The sequence below is a fragment of the Choristoneura fumiferana genome, chromosome 22, assembly GCF_025370935.1.
Source record: "Choristoneura fumiferana chromosome 22, NRCan_CFum_1, whole genome shotgun sequence".
Taxonomy (NCBI): Eukaryota; Metazoa; Arthropoda; class Insecta; order Lepidoptera; family Tortricidae; genus Choristoneura; species Choristoneura fumiferana.
Window position 1 is genome coordinate 4,108,012 of NC_133493.1, and position 19,868 is coordinate 4,127,879.

General features: G+C 38.5%; 2 protein-coding genes across 2 annotated transcripts; one reads left to right on the forward strand and one right to left on the reverse strand.

Moving 5' to 3' along the window:
• Positions 1 to 730: 730 nt before the first annotated feature.
• On the reverse strand, positions 731 to 6,328 carry LOC141440271 (uncharacterized). The gene is made up of 3 exons (XM_074104736.1): positions 6,158 to 6,328; positions 4,850 to 4,958; positions 731 to 4,151 (listed from the first exon to the last, which is right to left on the reverse strand). The coding sequence occupies exons 1-3, from the start codon at positions 6,326 to 6,328 to the stop codon at positions 2,938 to 2,940; spliced, it is 1,494 nt and encodes a 497-aa protein (XP_073960837.1). The 3' UTR covers positions 731 to 2,937.
• Positions 6,329 to 16,186: 9,858 nt separating this feature from the next.
• Positions 16,187 to 18,018, forward strand: LOC141440568 (serine protease inhibitor 77Ba-like). Its single transcript, XM_074105126.1, has one exon. It carries the CDS (start codon positions 16,321 to 16,323, stop codon positions 17,518 to 17,520), a length of 1,200 nt encoding a protein of 399 aa, XP_073961227.1. The 5' UTR covers positions 16,187 to 16,320; the 3' UTR covers positions 17,521 to 18,018.
• Positions 18,019 to 19,868: the final 1,850 nt, after the last annotated feature.

A 19,868-nucleotide genomic window follows, 5' to 3' on the forward strand; every position in this document is an offset into this window, starting at 1 on the left:
CTTTCTTTAACAGTGCGGTTAAGGACTTTAATTCCTGACCCACCACGGAACCATTTCAAAGGAAAAGTCATTACGATTTTCCTTTTTAATTAATGCAATTTCAATGACGTTTACTGTGAAATGGTTCCGTGGCGGGTCAAGGCTGAAAGCCCTTGACCGTACCTACATCATATATACAATTTTTTCATTATTAAATGGAAAGCCTTGGTTCACTAATGTTTCGCAACTAACGTTTGGCAACCTGATTCATTCCGCAACTTTTCACTTGGCAACCGTTTAATATTTCTAAAGCTGTCAATATTTCAGGGTTTTTATAAAACTAACCTCACGTAACCTAAAGGTTTCTACACGATGGCCCTGAAATAAATTCTGAAATATTTACAGTTTAAGAGTTTGCGAAATGAAAAGTTGCGAATTGATCCAGGTTGCCAAACGTTAGTTGCGAAATGAATGGATACCGTTTGTTTTACTAGTTTTAAGAGTTATTTCATTAAAATCTTGGAGACGTATATTGGTGTCGCAGTAGTCCGTATGATCCGTGTATAATCCGTGACTAGTCACGTGAACAATCGGGCCTCAGATTCCCATGGGAATTCCGATAGATTGCATCTTGATCTTAATTTACGTTGGATGAAGATATATCTCGTATACAGATAAATATCTATAGACTTGGCCTCGTATAGCGTACCCATGTAAAATTTTGACCAGAAGAATTTGGAACTCAATGTAGTAGTAGTCATAGTATTTATTCAATAAACAATGCAGGTATTGTGTTCGAAAATTATACAATCATTTAAATACAGAGAAGAAAGAAAAGAAACACATATAATAATATGTGACATATTACAGTAAACAGTAAACAAAACTAAATAGAAAACAAAATAATAACAGTATTACCTATAACTAGTTAACAATGTACTTACACTCAATCATCACCTACTATTCTAACACATTAGGTATCAAAAATTTCATCTACACTGTAAAAGCAACTCCTTAACAAAATAGTTTTTTAGTTCTTTGTGAAACAATGAGTTATTTGTGATAGATTTAAGGTTTATAGGCAGCCTGTTGTACAGTATTTAATTACAGCTTGATGGCTAGCGGAGTGCGATAGAAGTTTGAGTTGTCAATTAGTAAAATTGACATTAGCTTTGACGTACTTATGTTCTAAATTTGGTGTCCTAAATAATTGTGGTGGCCTAGTGGTTTGACCTATGGCCTCTCAAGCAGAGGATTGTGGGTTCAAACCCCGGCCTCCCGGCTAGGTGGGACTTTGAGTTTTTCGAATACATTTGAAATTTACCACAAGCTAATACGGTGAAGGAAAACATCGTGAGGAAATCTGTACAACCTGCGAAGCAATTCTATGGTGTGTGTAAAGTTCCCAATAAGCACTAGGCTCGCGTGGGAACGACGGCCCAAGCCCTTTCATTCTGAGAGGAGGTCTGTGACCAGCAGGGGGACGAATATAGGTTGGGATGGAATTGAGAACCCTGCGGAAATCAGAACAGCAATTCAAACTAAATATTATTTTGCAGTTACAGGAACTTTAGGATTAAGCTTATTAAAAATTATAGATTATTTCATCCCACTAATCTATACTAATATTATAAATGCGAAAGTGTGTGTGTTTGTATGGTTGTATGTTTGTCCGTTTTTGTCCGTGAAAAACGGAGCGACGGATTGACCTGACTTTTGGCAGAGAGATAGTTTATGGACCCGAGAGTGACATAGGCTACTTTTTTTCCCGAAAAAATGCATTGTTCCCGCGAGAACAGCGCGCGATAACTGAATTTCAGGCGGGCGAAGCCGCGAGTAAAAGCTAGTTACATTATAAAGTTTGTAAATCTGTTTGTTTGTTACGGTCAGGGACTTTAATTCATGAGCTACCATGGAGCCTTCTCAAAGGAAAAGTCATTACGATTTTCCTTGTTAATTAATGCGATGTCATTGTGACGTTTACTGTGAAATGGTTCCACGATGGCTCGTAAATTACAGACCTTGACCGTACTTCATCAAATCTAGAATCAAAGACAACAACTCTTCCTCTGACACAGACCTAAGGTCGTCAACATAGCTCAGACAAATTAGCAAGTTGAAGTGGCAGTAGGCTGGCCATATCTGGCGAAGAATCAACAACCGCTGGAGTAAGCGAGTTCTTGAGTGGAGACCGCGACTGGGCAAACGTAGTGTAGGACGCCCCCCGGCCAGATGGAGTGACGATCTGCGAAAGGCTGCTGGTAGAAGCTGGATGCGTCTAGCCGAGGACAGGATGCAATGGCGCACATTGGGGGAAGCCTTATGTCCAGTGGACTGCTATAGGCTGATGATGATGATGATGAAAATAAAACTTCATAAACTTATGTACATGTATATTTAATAAGAAATACTAAAAAACCTTCTGACCGGCTGAGTTGGGACCATTTCGTGACAGTCTGTCTCGGTTTAAAATTTAATTTTCAGTTGACTGTACATGCATTGTCATCTAAAATATGTTACCATCAGCCAAATAAGTGGTCTATCGATTTATAAACAAGGTCCTATCAAAGGTCGAACTTTCAAGTTGACAGACACGTCTGTTGGCATTATTGTTTTATGGCGTGCAAACGATTATCAACTTTAGGGTGGTAGACCACATATTTGGCTGATGGTAGGTACATATCCGTCTTGCAGAGACGAGCCTGGCAGGACCACCAAGTTGTCACTACCAGATTATTGTATTGTCACCAAATTTACGTATGCCAAATTTCAAGTCGATCGGACCACTAGAAGTAGGTCAAATTTAACTTACAAGATTTGAACCAAACAAACAAATTAATAAACATACAGAGGAAAGTTAATTAAAACTTGTAACAACAAATATGGAAAAAGTTATGATTTTTTTCTGATTATTTACTTTAAATCGCCTCCTTGTAAAGTATGCAAAATGCACGTTACCTAGTCAATTAGCTCATCCAGCGTCTCCATCACATTGAGCGTTATGCCTTCATTTTGTTCAAGGTTCGAGTCATTTTCATCAGGTAGATATGACCTTTGTATCTCTATCAATGTCTTATCTTTAGTTTCTGGAGCGAAAAAGTAATACAACAATGCTGCAACCAACGCAAGTGTTGTAGACAACCCTAGTGCTACAGAAACGTGGAAGGGTTTATAATTAAAGTAATGAAATAAAGGATACACAAATGAAACAGACAAAAACATCACGATGTGACAAATGCATGATATAATTGTGTTGTATTTATGTGGTGTAATCTCGACGAACAATGTCACGCCGAAAGCCAAAGGACCAGACTTTTGTATTACTTGAGAAGTGGTATGCAACAAGTAAAATAGTACACCATCAATATCACTATCAAATTGGTAACAAAGAGCTTCAGCGTAACATAAAATAAATGATATAACAGAAACAACAATAAATAAAAGTTTACGTCTAATGAAATAAGACACGGTAGCTAAAGCGCAGGAAATTACCGTGGTGCCAAACAAATTAACGTAAAACTGTGACTCGGGCGTTGTTCTAGTCGAATGAAGGTAATTCATTGATGACTGCGTTACCTGTACATAACTGAATGTAGTAACTGATACCGTAGCAAGAGCGATGAAAAGACTAATCCAGAATAGTTTGGGTGGGCCGGGGCGGCGGCGCGCCTTAAGCACGGAGTCGAGCTCCTTCCTGCCTCCCTTTCCTCGCAGCCACATAAAAGCCGTTCTGCTCTGCTCCAGATTCCCTTTGTTAGCTAGCCAGTACGGCGATTCCGGCCAAGCCCAAATACATCTCATGCAAATCAGCCCTAACACTATCTGAATTACTAGCAGTGTATAAAATACAATTTCTGTATTCAAAGCGCTTGAGATTACAGGGCCTATTGTGTTCGCCGTTGCTACATCGGCTATCATCCACGCAAACCTATGTTTTGGGCTACTATATTCGCAGATGGCTACGGCGTTCATCACTGAACTTCCGCCTCTTATCATCCCACGTAATATAAATACCATTATCATGACAGTCGGGTGTCTCGATGACACAACAAGTATAAATAAAACTACAGAGAGTGCGAAGAGGTATCTGTAGACATGCCTGCGTCCAGCGACTTCCGATAGAAGTGTAGCGAATATCAATCCGACCATTGGCACAGCTGATACCGATAAACCTGAAAAAAGAAGAAATTATTGCAGATCAAATTTGAAAATTTTATTGTTTACACCTTACTTCACATACAATACAATACAGTAACTCTTTATTGCACACTAACACAGTAAGCAGTACCTACAGAAAACACAGGTATATACATAGAGATTTTCTAAGGTCTAATAGGCGGCCTTATCGCTTCAGAGCGATCTCTTCCAGGCAACCTTTACAATGGGCAGAAGTAAGGAATTTTTAGCAGGTGGTGCAATTTACAGTAGATTAGAGCAGTATCAAGAATACATAAAACTAACACGTAGGTACAATACACACACAAACGCATATAAACACATATATTATTATTATTATTTAGTATCAAACAATTCCTACTCTGATACCTATAGCTTTTCCATTCGGTCATGGTTAAAATAACTTGGTTCAATATATTAAGTGACGGTGTACGGTAGTATGCAATCTTTATTTCAACAAACATAATATAGTATAAAAAGAAACGATAATGTAGATTAAAAAATATCTAAACCATCTCTCCTACCATTAGTTAGTATTTATCGGAAATACCATATTACAGCTGCGACGTTTTGTGAGAGGTCACTTTTGTTAGACACAGTCAGACGTAGGTCTAGTGTTGAGTTAAGACGGCATTAAGTTATTTCTGATGCGGGCGAAGCCGCGGCTTAAAGCTAGTATTGAAATAATACTTACTATATACAGTAAAAACCTCTGTTGGATATTCTGCTAGATTCTTGGGTGTTAGATGCAAAACTAGGCCGTCCAACAGGGAAAGACCGACTATAGATATAAGTACAATAGGCTGAAACAAAAACAGAGCAATGATATTTAACATACTTCAATAATAATTAATAGTAGATTGATAACCAAGGGTGGAAAGTGACCCATTTCACCCGAGATATTTCTGGCGCTCGAACCAAGTGAGAGCGCCAATAGTTCGAGGGGAAATGGGTAATTTCACCCGAGTTAGACACTCTACTTTTCATTTCGACAGGAAAGTAAAATAGTAGAAAAAATGAGAATAATAATAAATTGGATTTACTTTTATATATAACCTCCAACGGTTTACGGTACCTTTTCGACTGGCCACTTGCCACGGCAGACTATAAAAAAAATCGAGTTGGTCACGACGAAGGAGCTTATATACAAAACTGGTGGTTGAACGCTGAACGAAGAAGTTTGACCTTTATTACTTATTTATATATTCCATCTCTTTCTTTCACATTTCACGAATGACTTCCATCTCTTTCTTAACCTAACTAAAGAAAAAGATGAAATATGTTCATGATGTAATAAAGATCAAATTTCTTGTTTCAAACGTATGTTCGGCGTTCAACCTCCAGTGTTGTATATAAGCTCCTTGGTCACGACGTGCATCTAGATGGCCATGCCGAAACGTGAAAAAAAAGTGTCACTGACGTAACTCAATTATCTTCGACTCCGTGGCTAATCGATAAATTAAAAAAAAATACTTTCCACCCTAGAGATGAAAACGCCATTTTCTGCCCGGCTATCTACCCATGAAAATTAAACTTTGCGAACAGGAGAGATGAAAATAAAATAACAGTAGTTAATTCTTAATAGTGTTCCCGTGCGCAGTAGAACAGTTTCTGGAGCATTTTATGACGAAAGTCGCTATTGACTCTGACTCAGAGGAAATAAGTCTGGACTACTTAATTGTAAGCGCGACAAGCGTTAGATTATTTACCTGCACGTTACATAAACTTTAATTACTATAATATTCCACTAATATTATAAATGGGAAAGTAAGTAAGTCTGTTTGTCTGCTTGTTACTTCATCTCATCACGTCTAAAATACTGAAACGATTGCAAAATGCTCGAAATTGCAATTGCATTGATCGGATGTGTAATGCGGGTTCACGGTGGATGCAAGCCGCTTCCAACCGAAGTAACTGGAGGTCTATGAGGGAGCCCTATGACCAACAGTGGACGTCCGATGGCTGAAATGATGATGATGATAAGTTATTATAATATAGCTACCTCTCTAAACAAAAACTTCTCTTTCGGCACGGTGACATCTCCGTCGCTTTGAAGCTTATTGACATTATCTTCTGTGTCCGTAATGTACGTATCATTGTTATGTGTCATGGCGGCTGAGTTCAGTGTCACAAAATGGTTGATAAATGGAGCGCGGCGCGTGCGCATGGGCATGCGATTAGCGTTGAACTGATTTTGGAGATTTTGCAGCTTAACACCTGACCAAAACTTTTTAAGACTCTCCTTTCCGCGCGAAAATCCTACTAATATTAAGTTTGTGAGTGAGTGAGTGAGTATGTTTGTTACTCCTTCACGCTGAAACGGCTGGACGGATTTGGATGAAATTTGGTATGTAGATAGCTGGACATCTGGAATAAAACATAGGCTACTTTTTATTCCGATATTCCCACGGGATAGGGATAAAATCTCGAAACAACAACCGCTGGGCGTAGAGTCATGAAATTTGACATGATTGTTTTTAATGTAACGTCCATGAAAACCACGATTTAATCGGGAATTTTACAAAAATCCCAAAATTTCAATTCAGCTGCTGGATCTAATGATTTACGTGTGCGGAGCCGCGGGTAAACACTAGTAATGTCATAAAACAAAGTTAAAAAAAATACAATACAACCAAACCAACACATAGTAAACAGTACAGAAAACACGGGTATATCTGGGGGCACGGTTGTGCTCCCGCCAAGTCGAGCAAATCAAAGGCAGGCACGGCCGCACCCTAGGTACTTTTCTCGAAGTCATTCAGGCTATCTTGAAAATTAGATTTTCTAAGCAATTTTGCCTAGATGATGACGTTACGGTACGAACTTTGATTTTCGAATTTCGGAGTAGGCCCTCAGATGTCATTGTTCATGTTTTTCGTATTCAAGTTGTATTCAACCGACATTCGTTACTTTACTCGTATTGTCATCGGATGTGATCAGTGCGTTTTCTCGTGTTATTGTTGCTGTTGACGTTATTTGTTACATTTATTGAGTTAGACTTTTTATTTGTTAATTTTGTTTTGTTTGGTCGTGTTTTTGTTGAGTTTTGTTTGATTAAACATGGACTCTGAGCAGCCAAGTACCGAACGTCGCTTCGTCGCAAAGAAATATGTTAGCCTCGGAAAAAACGGAAACGTCAACCTCTTAGCAAAGCCGAGAAGTGTATGGTTTTAAATACGTCGCCTGCCGTGAAGCAGCAGTGCTTGCACTGTCGTGTTTCTGCGTGGAGAGTAAGACAGCCGGTGAAATTACTGGCACTTGAGGTATCCTATCTTAGGCCTCTAGGTTGGCAACGCATCTGCAATACCCCTGGTGTTGCAAATGTTTATGGGCGGTGGTGATCTCTTAGGTGGTTAGCTCGTTTGCCATCAAGTCGAATAAAAAAAACGTACAAATATGTATACACAGGCCAAAACCAAATGCCAATATGAGACACCTAAGAAAGAAGCATGCGTACAAAAAAACCGCCCAAATTTTGGAGATTTCTAGGCCTTCAGTGTTTAGAGTATTAAAGGAGCACAAGGAAAATGAAACTGTGGTTGATCCGTGTGAACCTGGGCCTAAATTCAACTTCAGGGACAAATTAGACGACTTCACTTTCTCGGCAATACGGTCGAAACTTAAACATCAACATCTATAAAAAGTCGAAATATCTCCAAAACGGCCGCATTTTTATTAGAAACCTTTTCTAGAATGTCCTTAGTGCCCTACATGTTAGTACATCACGGATCCGTTCATATCTTAATATTTTACGACATACATGCATTGGTAGTAGTTAGGTGCCTACAAAATCTTTCGGTGATAACCGGTTGCGGCACATCTCTATTTATGAGACGCAAAAAACAGCTAACACAACTAACACATGAAACTTCATTTTAGTATCTCGAATTAAGAAACAGACCATAGGATTTCATTTTATTCAAATTGTGTATCCACATAATGATAAAATGTTATTTTTAAAGTTCTGAGCCAGTTGATTAGTGCCGTCATCGTCCTTATCTTTTAGTCTATATCTATTCCATTTGACCACAAACACGGAGGTTATCTAGTGGTATCTCATTTAACAAGCTTTTATTTAACTTGCTCTGTATGTATGTAAGTATGTACAGACGAACCATTTGATTACTGGCCCACATGGAACTTTCTCACAGGAAGTGTCATAATGAATTCCCTTGTCAAGCAATGCGATGTCACTATGACTTTTTAAACGGATTCGATTTGTAGCATTCGAAGATGGCGGATGTAGACAATATCTAATTTTGCTATTTCTGTTTCTTTGGCTAGTTGAAGTATAATTTTGATAATGTTTTATGCGGCGATTAACCTTAACAGTGAACAGTGATCCCAAAATTCTATATTGCTCTCGTGTCTAACATTTTTTAATGCGCAAGTGGTCTCCACGTGGTTTTTGGAATTTTACTATCAAGTTGCAAAAACTACAATTACCGTACAACGTCCCTCTCAAAGAGAGTTTACCTTGATACTGGCGAAATTGTCCTATTAATTAGGACAGAAAAGCCATATTATAAAAGAGAAGAAGAAGAAGAAGAAGACTTTTTCGACGGAAGGGTTCCGCTGTGGGTCACGATTCATTTCGAATTTGATTAATCTCGAAATCTCATCCGCTGGGTATAAAATCGTTTGGCACTGGCGTTTATAGTGCAACGTCAGTCAAGACTAAGATGTAATTTTTGGGAACTCCCACGGGAATTAAGAAAATCCCAGAATTGCAATTCAAGCAGATCTAATAGATTACGCGTGCGAAGCCGCGGGTAAAATTTAGTAACGTACATACATTAAGAAGATTTAAAGGAACTTGATTGCATACGTTTTTATAATAAAATTCCAAAAAATATTATAAATGGAACAGATACAAAATTCAGATCTATTGTCAAGAAGACATTAATATCTAAGGCGTATTATAAAGTTAATGATTATATCATGGACAGGGATATTTGGAAATAATTCCGATCCGCATTAGCGATCACTTCAAATAGCGAACCTACTGTGTTAAAAATACTTGTGATGTATACATATCATTTAATAATATTGTAAATCTGTTTATAAAAATATACCTCGTGGAGTTTATTGCCGGAATCTTCTCAACAGAGGTTTTTCCGAACCGGTGGTATTTTTTTGACATTCAAGTGCTTGTTATAGCTTAAATTTAATAAAGATATTTTGACTTGACTTGATTTTCACTTACGAGTACATCTCACTTCTTTCATCACACTTACAGTTTACTTACTTCGTTTACGAACTTGGCATTTTTTCTCATTTATGGTTTTGATGGGATCGTAAAGCAGGGGTGGCAACCTGTAGATCGTGATCGTCGATCGATTGCGGCTATTAGTCCAATCGATCTTAGTAAAGTGAAAAGCAAACGTTACTGAAAAATACACTGGTTGGTTGATCTTCAAAATCTTTTCTCTTGAATCTAATAAAGTTGGTGATCCCTGTACAAGAGAATGACCACTATTATTTATCGATTGCGAGTAACTATCAAACTACTTTCGATATTCTTTACAATTCTACTCTCTATTCTACCAAAACTAGGAAAACCAAAATCGACCTCCTTTTATCGCGTTTTGTTCACAGCGCCATCTAGTTTTTTTGTTAGAGAATTAGTTAATAACGCGCGCTCGGTGACTATGGTTTCACGTTGCCACAGAAGTTCTTGCTTGGTTCAATAGATGGCGCTAGTTTTCTATTATACAAAATAGTAGAAGTTGGTTGTTGCTTATACTATTTCTGGTGTACAATAAGTGACTCCATACCTATACTTATTTCTGGACTAGTTTAATATTTTCTCAACGCCATTATCTCCGGCTTTATACGTCCTATTGGTGGGCACCGGCTTTTTTCTCATATTGAGGCTTTGGCTTTAGTTTCCATACGGCCCAATAAGGATTGGAAACTTCACAAACACTTTACAATTACTTCGCTGCGTGCAGATTTTCTCGCGATGATTTCCGTCATTTCAGTTGTTTTCAAAAAGAAATAAGTCAAACTAAGAAAGTTTCTGAGGATGCAAGCTATCAATTTGCTAAATGTTTCTTGTCCTCAGTTGAAAATAACTCATTAAAATTTTTGCAACACTAATGCAATAAAGTTCATTGTACTGAAGAAATTTCTAACCAATTAACTATGTAAGACCACATAAATAAAAACCAGCCAAGAGCGTTTCGGACACGCCCAAAATAGGGTTCCGTAGCCGTTACGAAAAAATTAAGTAAAATATCTTCCAAGTTTAGGTATATTTTATACCTTAGGCTGCTATTTACTCATAAACTACTAATAACTCTCAAGCAAACTTAGCCGTTATAGTTTTCCTTGAAAGTTTGATATAAGTACTTACTACCATCCTGATTTTTTTAAATTTTTCCACTCACCGGTTTAGATTTAAGAGGGGGGGACGCTCGATTTTAATGAAAATTTGCACTTTAAAGTTGAATATTTCGCAAAAAAAAACACCGAATCAAAAAATCGTTTTAGCAATTCTAATGGTTTTAAAAGACCTATCCAACGATACCCCACACAATAGGGTTGGATGAGAAAAAAAAATCACCCCCACTTTACGTCTATGGGAGGTTTTAATTGTAACATTTTGTCGGCATAGTTTAGGTACTTATATATCCGTGCAAAATTACAGCTTTCTAGCATTGATAGTCCCTGAGCAAAGCCGCGGATGGACATACAGACAGACAGACAGACAGACATGGCGAAACTATAAGGGTTCCGTTTTTGCCATTTTGGCTCCGGAACCCTAAAAATAGCAACGACCTTTGTCCAGTTAATATAACGCAACGGGAGATAGTGCTGACGACTACAGACCCATAGCCTTACTTAGTGTCATATACAAACTCCTCGAAAGAATTATCTACAACCGCATAGCGGACACTATAGATTCGTTTATACCTAAAGAACAGGCCGGCTTCCGACCGAACAGAAACTGCTGCGATCAGGTGCTTGCGCTGACTTCCTTGTTGAGAAAGGCTTCGAGGAAAAGCAGAAGACATCGGTGGCTTTCATTGACTTAACAGCCGCATATGGCACTGTTTGGCGTCAAGGACTCCTGTACAAACTAGTCAAACTGGTGCCGTGCCTTAAAATATTTAGGCTCGTGGAAGACGCCCTGACAAACAGAGTATTTCAAGTCCACCTCGGCAACATGGTTAGTAATGCCAGGGTACTAAACAACGGCCTTCCTCAGGGTTCGGTTCTGGCTCCTCTACTGTTCAATGTGTATATCCATGATCTCCCCTAACGGAAGCACGAAAATATGGATATGCGGACGACATTGCCCTAGCCACACGAAGCCGAGATATTAATAGGACCGAAAAAGTCCTGCAGGGTGACCTCAGTAGCATGAACGACTACTTCACACGCTGGCGACTATGCCCCAATGCGAATAAACGGAGGTTTGCTGTTTCCATCTGTGCAATAGACTGGCGAACGCAGAGCTGAATGTCACATTTAGGGGGGACGTGCTTAAACACAACCCTAATCCCAAATATCTTGGCGTCACCCTCGACCGAAGCCTAACCTACAAGACCCATCTCGGTAAGGTTGCGGCTAAGATTAGGACTCGCAATAATATAGTGCAGAAACTGACGGGCACTACCTGGGGCGCCAGCGCTGCGTGCCTGCGAACAACCGCCCTCGCACTGGTATATTCTTCAGCTGAGTATTGTGCACCTGTGTGGCTTAACAGCGCACATGTCTCAGCAGTAGACTCGCAGCTGAACCACACCATGCGCCTAGTAACAGGCTGTATGCGCCCAACGCCCACGCACTGGTTGCCTGCACTCAGCAATATTGCTCCGCCGCACCTGCGCCGAGAACAATGCCTCCACCGCGAGCTGGACAAAATATGCGGGGACTCAACCTTACCAGTCAATAAAGACCTACCTGCGGCAACCCAAAGGTTAAAATCTCGCCACCCACCAGTATCCAAAATACACTCCAGAGACCCTGCCTGGGAAATGCGGAACGCTTGGCTCAGCGAATGGCAGACGAAGGGAGAGCCACCTGACTTGTTTGAGTTGAACCCCCGAGAAAGACCCCCGGGCTTCGAAACGCAGCGCCGAGTGTGGTGCCTGGCCAACCGCTTCCGAACCAATGTTGGGAACTCCGCGTACCTTAGGAGTAAATGGGGCTGGTGCGAGTCGGCGGCTTGCGAGTGTGGCCACCCGGAACAGACGGCCCACCACATGGTACTGGAATGCCCGGTCACTAAGTTCGATGGACACATAGATGACCTCAAGAAGCTGTCAGAGAAAGCCGTGGAATATTTTAAAAAATCTAGATTTAAGTTTTAATGTTTAGTTTTCATTTGTATTTCATGCACAGTTTTGCAGTGACACTTATTCCATACGATAAATAAAATAACGCAACTAGCAATACATTGCGGCATGCAACTGATCACTTCTAACATGCTCTCTCATCAACCCCGCATTGTAATCATCACGCCAATACTGTATCTTGTGGTGTCTTTTATTAGTAAGCGGGTGTCATACTATGTAATAGTAAGTAATAGGTATGCAAAGCAACCCGTATTGTCATTCATGTATGTAAAATACACTAGAGAATTTTGCATTAAAAATCCTATTTGCATATTCGCCGAAGCACTATCTATGTAATATCTACAGGGAGCCTCTGATCATGGGGCTATAAATCCAGGGTTCGATTCTGCTCGCGTAACTGAGCTACCTTTGTTCTGCTAAGTACTTTTTAAAAATACATATAACCGCTATTTTTTTTCATACAAATTAAATGTAATTTTCAATGTATGCCAAACACCAAATTGACGGCACATGGATATGTGGTTCTTAGAGATGTTAAATAAACGTCAGAAATTATTTAAAGGCCCCCGTACCAAGAGACTGCGATAACACCGCCATGTCCGATACACTGAATTAACGATTAGACTTTGAGGATGAAATAAATGATCTAAATTTAAGTTTTTTCGAAAATGTTACAAAACAAAAGTAGCTTAGTGTTGTGAGTAGAATCCAATGAATTTAAAGCCCCATGGGGCTTTACAGAGACACCCTGTAGGTATAGTTTATACCTAAACGAACAATACTTAAATTTCTTTTTCACTTCTCATGCTCTTAAAATGTTACTTTAGTCTCTGCATTTCGGGACTAAAACTCCTTTTTATTCTCTAGGGAGGAAAGTTTTTTTTTAATTAACGTTGAAAACCCCTAAACAGCCAACAAGGTGTTTGTGAATAGAGGATTTTTAGTCGTGGAAATAACCTCAAAATGACAACTGTGCAAAAATATTTTCAAAAACACGATTTAATTTCGTGAAACACAATTAATGATTACGAATATAAATCTATTTAATGATATTAGGGATTAAATCATTTTATTATGCATAGTTCAATTTTGAAACTGTTGGCTGAATATGCAATCTTTTAAAGCGTCACTTCATAAACAATAAAAGAAAAGAAAAAAACTGCGCAACAATTTTTTTTTGCTATTTGAATTTTGAACAGATGGCCTGTCCATTAGTCGAGCGTACTGTTTTAAAAAGTAATATTGTAAGACGACGGGAAGACGGGACGGCCAGCTGGTAGCGATCAGGGAACATACGAGTATAAGCCCAAAACAAAAGCAGCAAGTTTCTTCTTAGTAAATTTATTTCGGAGATTCCGGAAACGGCTCTAACGTTTTCGAGGAAATATGTGGGGTTTTCGGGGGCGGACAATAGATCCAGCTTGGTGTTGTTTCTGAGAAAAAGCGTGTTCTCGAGTTTTAATCTTCCGCTGAAGTACTTCAAGGTAAAGACAACACAGGCGACAATGCCTTATGCAACCTTTTTTATCCCTTTGACATGTGTTTTCTACTGTACCAGTTGTACCTGATCTAGACTAGACCAAAGGGAGTTTTATTAAACTTTTCCATAATAAGCACAAAAGTAGAAACAAATTTTCAAAAAGCCAGGATCTCTCAACTTGGAACTTTTAACACGCGTACTTTACTTTGTGATAACGTGATATCATCGCTTTATGAGTTTTTTTTATTATGTCTGCAAGGTAATCAAGCCAATTATATCTTAAATTCATACAAAAACAGGAATTAGCTAGGTACGTGACTGAGCCAAAAAACAATACCAACCAAAATAACGATATTACGTAAATTACATACTACAAGTCAATAAAAACACTCTTTTTGCTGCAGGATGCTAATGCTGATGGGTGATTCTTTAATGTTCTGTAAAATGAGTAAAAAATATAGTGCAAAAATCAATAATTTCCATTGGGGCTTGAAAGTGGCCTTTAGCTAAATTTGGTAGCTAGCTACGAAATGGGAATTGTGCTTGTTCATCCTCTAGCTAACTAACAAATGGGAACGACTTCCCCATCTCGTAGCCAGATGTGGTAGCTAGCTACGAAATGGGAACGATTTTTTCATCTCGTAGCCAGATTTGGTAGCTAAAAATACGAATTGTGCTTTCCCATCTAGTAGCTAGCAACCAAATGGGGTTGATTTTCCTATATATAGCCAGATTTGGTAGCTAGCTACAAAATCGGAATTGTGTTTTGCCATCTCGTAGCTACCCAATCTGGCTTCAAGATGGGACTAAAGGAAAAGTGGTACCGACAATACTGGTATTTGAGCAGTTCATGTAATATAGTATGGCACCGGTATTATGAAACCAGAACTTTAAATTAATACCAATAATATCGGTATGAGGGCAGAGTATACATCGGTATTTTTGGTACCAATTTCAAAAACTGGTTTCACGGTTTTTAATCACCCTGGTTTTAACCAATAGTTAAAGAACGTGGTAGGTGATATTTTTAACTGAAAATTTCCGAAAAATGATCCCTAAGTTTTACTTACTAAGCTACCTCAAGTTGATACCCAATAAAGTAACTAAGGCTGAGACTAAGGGCTAATACTTTTAAAGTCCTGCGCCGAATCACCCACGCTATAGCCAAAACTTTACAGTTTTTTTACCCATCACGGGACGGAGATGGTGTAAGCATTTAGGGTTAAAGGTTGTTTGATTCTTTGTTTTTGCGTGAAGAATGATTCCATTTAGGTACCTACCCAGTTACAGAAGATCGGAAAAAATTATGAATTTTAATAAAATAAAAAAGTAAAATAATGAATCGTCTACATTTCGACGGTTGAAAGGAAAAATTGACTAAGCGACATTTTTGTGAAAATTTTGAGACACCTCAAACGACACAGAAAAATATACTGATTCCAAACATGTATATAACTCACTATCTTAAAAAATGTCACTTAGTCAATTTCTCCTTTCAACCGTCGATTTATTTTGTATATGAGTGTGATGTATTTGTGTTATTAATTTATAGACACCATTTTTTTTTATCGAACTGATTTTATCAAATCGTGTATTGAAAACGTCTTCATGAATGACAGTGTAATGATAATGAATTATTAACATACATGATGTCCTGTAAGTAGTAGGTACGTACTCGTACGACAAAATTAAGGGGGACCATAGATGGGCATAGGTCACGTATCAAAAATAGAAAAATTAGATACATTTGCAAAAGTCTCACCGTTTTCGAGAAATTTAAGATTTTTTTTTAATGTACGACAGTTAGTGCACTATTTTGAGTTGCGATATTCGGAATTTATTATTTTTTGTATTCATTTTTAGAACGGGCCATTTTGTACTTTCTGTCGTTTTGATACTAACCCACTTCCGAAACACGTCAAATTTATTTATTTATTTAAACGTCTAATTATGGCAGTTGTCAAAATCTCACGCGGTTAATAATCCAAACATAATTAACCAATTAAAAAAATCGTCACTAGTATGTAGCCATGAACCGGCAGTACGCGGGTTTGGCGATAATCATGTCAAAAACCTAACATAGAGGTATGTCTAATAGGGGCCTGTGACGTACCTACATTCTACAAAAGGAAAATGACACCGCTTATCAATAACAGACGCACTAAAAATACCTTTTGTATCACTAGAATTTCGAAACGAGCGCTACAAACGCCCCGCAACTCTATAAAAAGTCTACTCTTAAATCACACACGTTGCGTTTCCCAACCACTTAAGCGATATTCATTGTGGGCAGTGGACGTGAGAAACGTCCTATTGAAATTGATAGAATCGCGTTGTCCTAACAGTATTGCCGTAAGCATCGGAGTATCAGGTTGTGCGATGTGGAAGGTCATAGCTGCCGCGTGCGTGAGCCTCGTTCTGACCGCTCCGCTTGACGACACACGCATAGACTATACACCGATCAACCAATTCGCTCTACGATTACTCGACAACACCTACGCTTACCAAGAAAACTTCGGACGGCAGAACTTCGCCGTATCCCCTTTGTCAGTATGGAGCATCTTCTCTTTACTCGCCGAAGGATCCGCAGGGGATACTTTCCACGAACTAATGAAAGAATTGCAGCTCCCAAGGGATTTAAGCGAAACGCAAGGCTTGCATCTCGCTGCTGAAGGAATTTTAAGAAGCACTGACCCCGATCTGATTGTTCATAAGCAATCTGCCATGTTTCCTGAGTGTTCGCTGGAGATCCATCAAGAGTTCTGCCAAGCGGCTAACATGTATAGAACTGATATATACTCAGTTGATACTAGTAATACAACAAAGCTCGCTGATGATATTAACTACTACATATGTGTAGCTACTGAAGGGAGAATAAGGAATGCAGTCAAAGCAGATATTCTTCAAGATTTGAAATTACTTATAGTCGACGCGCTATTTTTCAAAGCTAATTGGACCCATCCCTTCGACCCAACCGAAACCAAAGAAGATGAGTTCTACAATCAACAAGGGAAGAGTTTAGGACGTGTCAATATGATGTACCATAAAGCAGCTCATAATGTTGGAGACTCTAACGTATTAGGTGCGCAAATACTTGAAATGGCGTACGGGAAAAATGAAGAATTCTCGATGCTAATCCTGCTTCCATTTGAAGGCATGCCTCTAAAGAGATTACTCAACAACCTAGCTATAGCACCTTTAGACTGGATTTCTGACTTTAAAAGAGACGACAAGCCTCCAGAAATTGACGTGTTCATTCCACGATTTAAAGTGTCTTCCCAAATTGATTTAATACCTCCGTTACAATACACGGGTATTCGTAATATCTTTGACAGTGAGAAAGCCCAATTACCTGGTATTTCTGATAGTCCTTTGTTTGTGTCAAAAACCATTCAGAATGTTGAAATAGAAGTGACAGAAGAAGGAACGGTGGCTGCCGCAGCTACGATAGTAGGATTAGAAAATAGATTCCTGTCACGACGTTTTGAGGCAAATAAAGAATTTGTGTTTATGATAACGCACAGGAAGTCGAATGTTATCCTATTTGCTGGTGTGTATAGTGATCCTTCTGTTGAGTGAGTTTTAAAAAAATAGTGTTTAGTCAAAGTTAAACAGCGTTTAGTGTTTAATATGTATAAAAAAACTGTTTGATGTGCTGTACCTAGTAGTAATTTAATAACGAATAAAAAAAATAAAAATATATTATTAAATTACTACTAATTCCAATTATTACAGTAATTCCAATGCCGAATTATAATTCGGCATTGGAATTACTTAGGCACCTAAGCCAATGCTTATAAATTCCAACGAATTGGACTTTAATGCGTCTCACACAGAAAATATTATTACGACTGAGTCGCTTAAATTAACGGATGTTGTAAGAATTGGCTAAAATTAGCATAAATTTGCTAAAAAGAGACTGAGGTTGAAGTAACTAAAAAACTGGGTGTTATAAAAAACAAAGACAAAGTATAAACGCGTATGTTTTATGACTAAAGTCATTATTTATGTGTCGATTTTAAGTGAAATGTGAATTTACAAACCATCTCGAAAATAAATTGAACATTAATAACATTTTGTGTGTTAGTCATTCTTTTGTGTACAATACTGATCACTTTTGAGCCAATGACCTGACTGTGATTAAAAATATGGCAACAAAGTAAAGAAACAAGTCGCGATATATCAAACCTGATGCTTATTCAATAAGGTGTAGGTGCCGTACCCATACGGTGAAAATTCGGGGATATTTTTGAAGTGAAAAGTTATCTCATGACTTAATTGTGTCGATAGCGCTAAATCCAATTACACTAAGGCTTCTTCTAGAGGAAACGCGGGTCAGGTAAGTAATAAATAATACAATTTGCAGCTATCATACAAAATTATGTACATACATAATACATACATAAAAATCACGCCTGTATTCCCAAATGGGGTAGGCAGAGCACACGAAACGTTACCGATTCGGAGCCACTTTTAGCAATTTTAGGTTTTAAGTTTGACAAAAACGGTACAATAGTGACAGGTTGCTAGCCTGTCGCCTACGGTGTACCTTAACCTATGTCCTCAGTCGCCTCTTACGACATCCATGGAAGAAATGGAGAGGTGTTATTCTAACCCGACACCACACGGGTTAACCTTAAATTTAAAAAAAACCGTTTCCTGTATTATGACGTTCATGCTTCCCAATCTAACTGCGGGCAAATCGAAATGAGTTACGATTTTAGCAGTCTATGTACGTGTTCTGTATTAGTTTCTATTTTTGTATGTGCTACCGTAGCGCCAATACTTCATGCAATTTTGATGAATGGTTTATCAATAAATTTTTGTTTGTACTTAATAAAGAGTCAGGCGTTATTTTACGGATGTCCAGCAATTGCCGATCGTGTTTAAAAGTGTCAACACACACACGCACACACACACACACACACACACACACACACACGCACACACACACACACACACACACACACACACACACACGCACGCACGCACGCACGCATACATACAGCATTCATCATCATCATCATCTAGCTTATATATTAACGGCCCACCATTAAAAAGTACATAAATCGCGTTTAAACAACTAGTAAATATATCAATAGATAGATGGTGTGACGATAATCCTATCCGTATAAAAAAACAGCGTCCTTAGCGTGATATGGAAGCAATTCGCAATAAATGCGAGCAAATAACGTCTCATTAGGTAAAGCAATTTGCTCAAATGATCATCTGTCATCATCAACGCCGTACACTTAAATGACAATTACGTTCGTCATAAAAACTGGGCCATTTAACTGGCCATTATCTTTATAACTATCGTTTTTAAAGAATTAACTCGTCTTCTCCAATCAAAGTCTAAATACCAATATTTTTAGCATTGAAGTTCACTTACGATTTTCTATAATTTCCACGGGATAGAGAGGTAGCCAAATTTTTATTCCACGGCAACGATGGCGAGGGACAAAGAAGGTGTAACAGATACAAAAAGCAGAGGCTGTATTGTCTAGTTTTTTTTTTTATGGCGTTTGTTTGTCTAACGTTTCTGGCGCTCGCGATCACAATCGAATGACAGTCACTTAATGAGGGCTATCGTTTTTTGTCTCACTAGATGGCGCACTGTTGCGTGAGGTTTTTAAGTATGGCTTTCAAAGTCTGTTATTACGGGCGTGAAAACAAAGTTTAGATTAAAATCATATTTAAAACACATTAAAACCGTACCATTAAAATATCGAGCATGCCACAGCGTTGCATAGTCCCCGTTTTGTTCGGAAAAAAGGGAGGACAAAGGTTTCCGAAAGACAAAACTGTCTTAAAACACAGACATTCATTGCCCCAGAACGCATATTTTCCATAATTAATTTCAGATATTGCAAAATATTCACAAAATTATTCTAATTATAACTAAACACGCGTAGCTCACCCAAAAA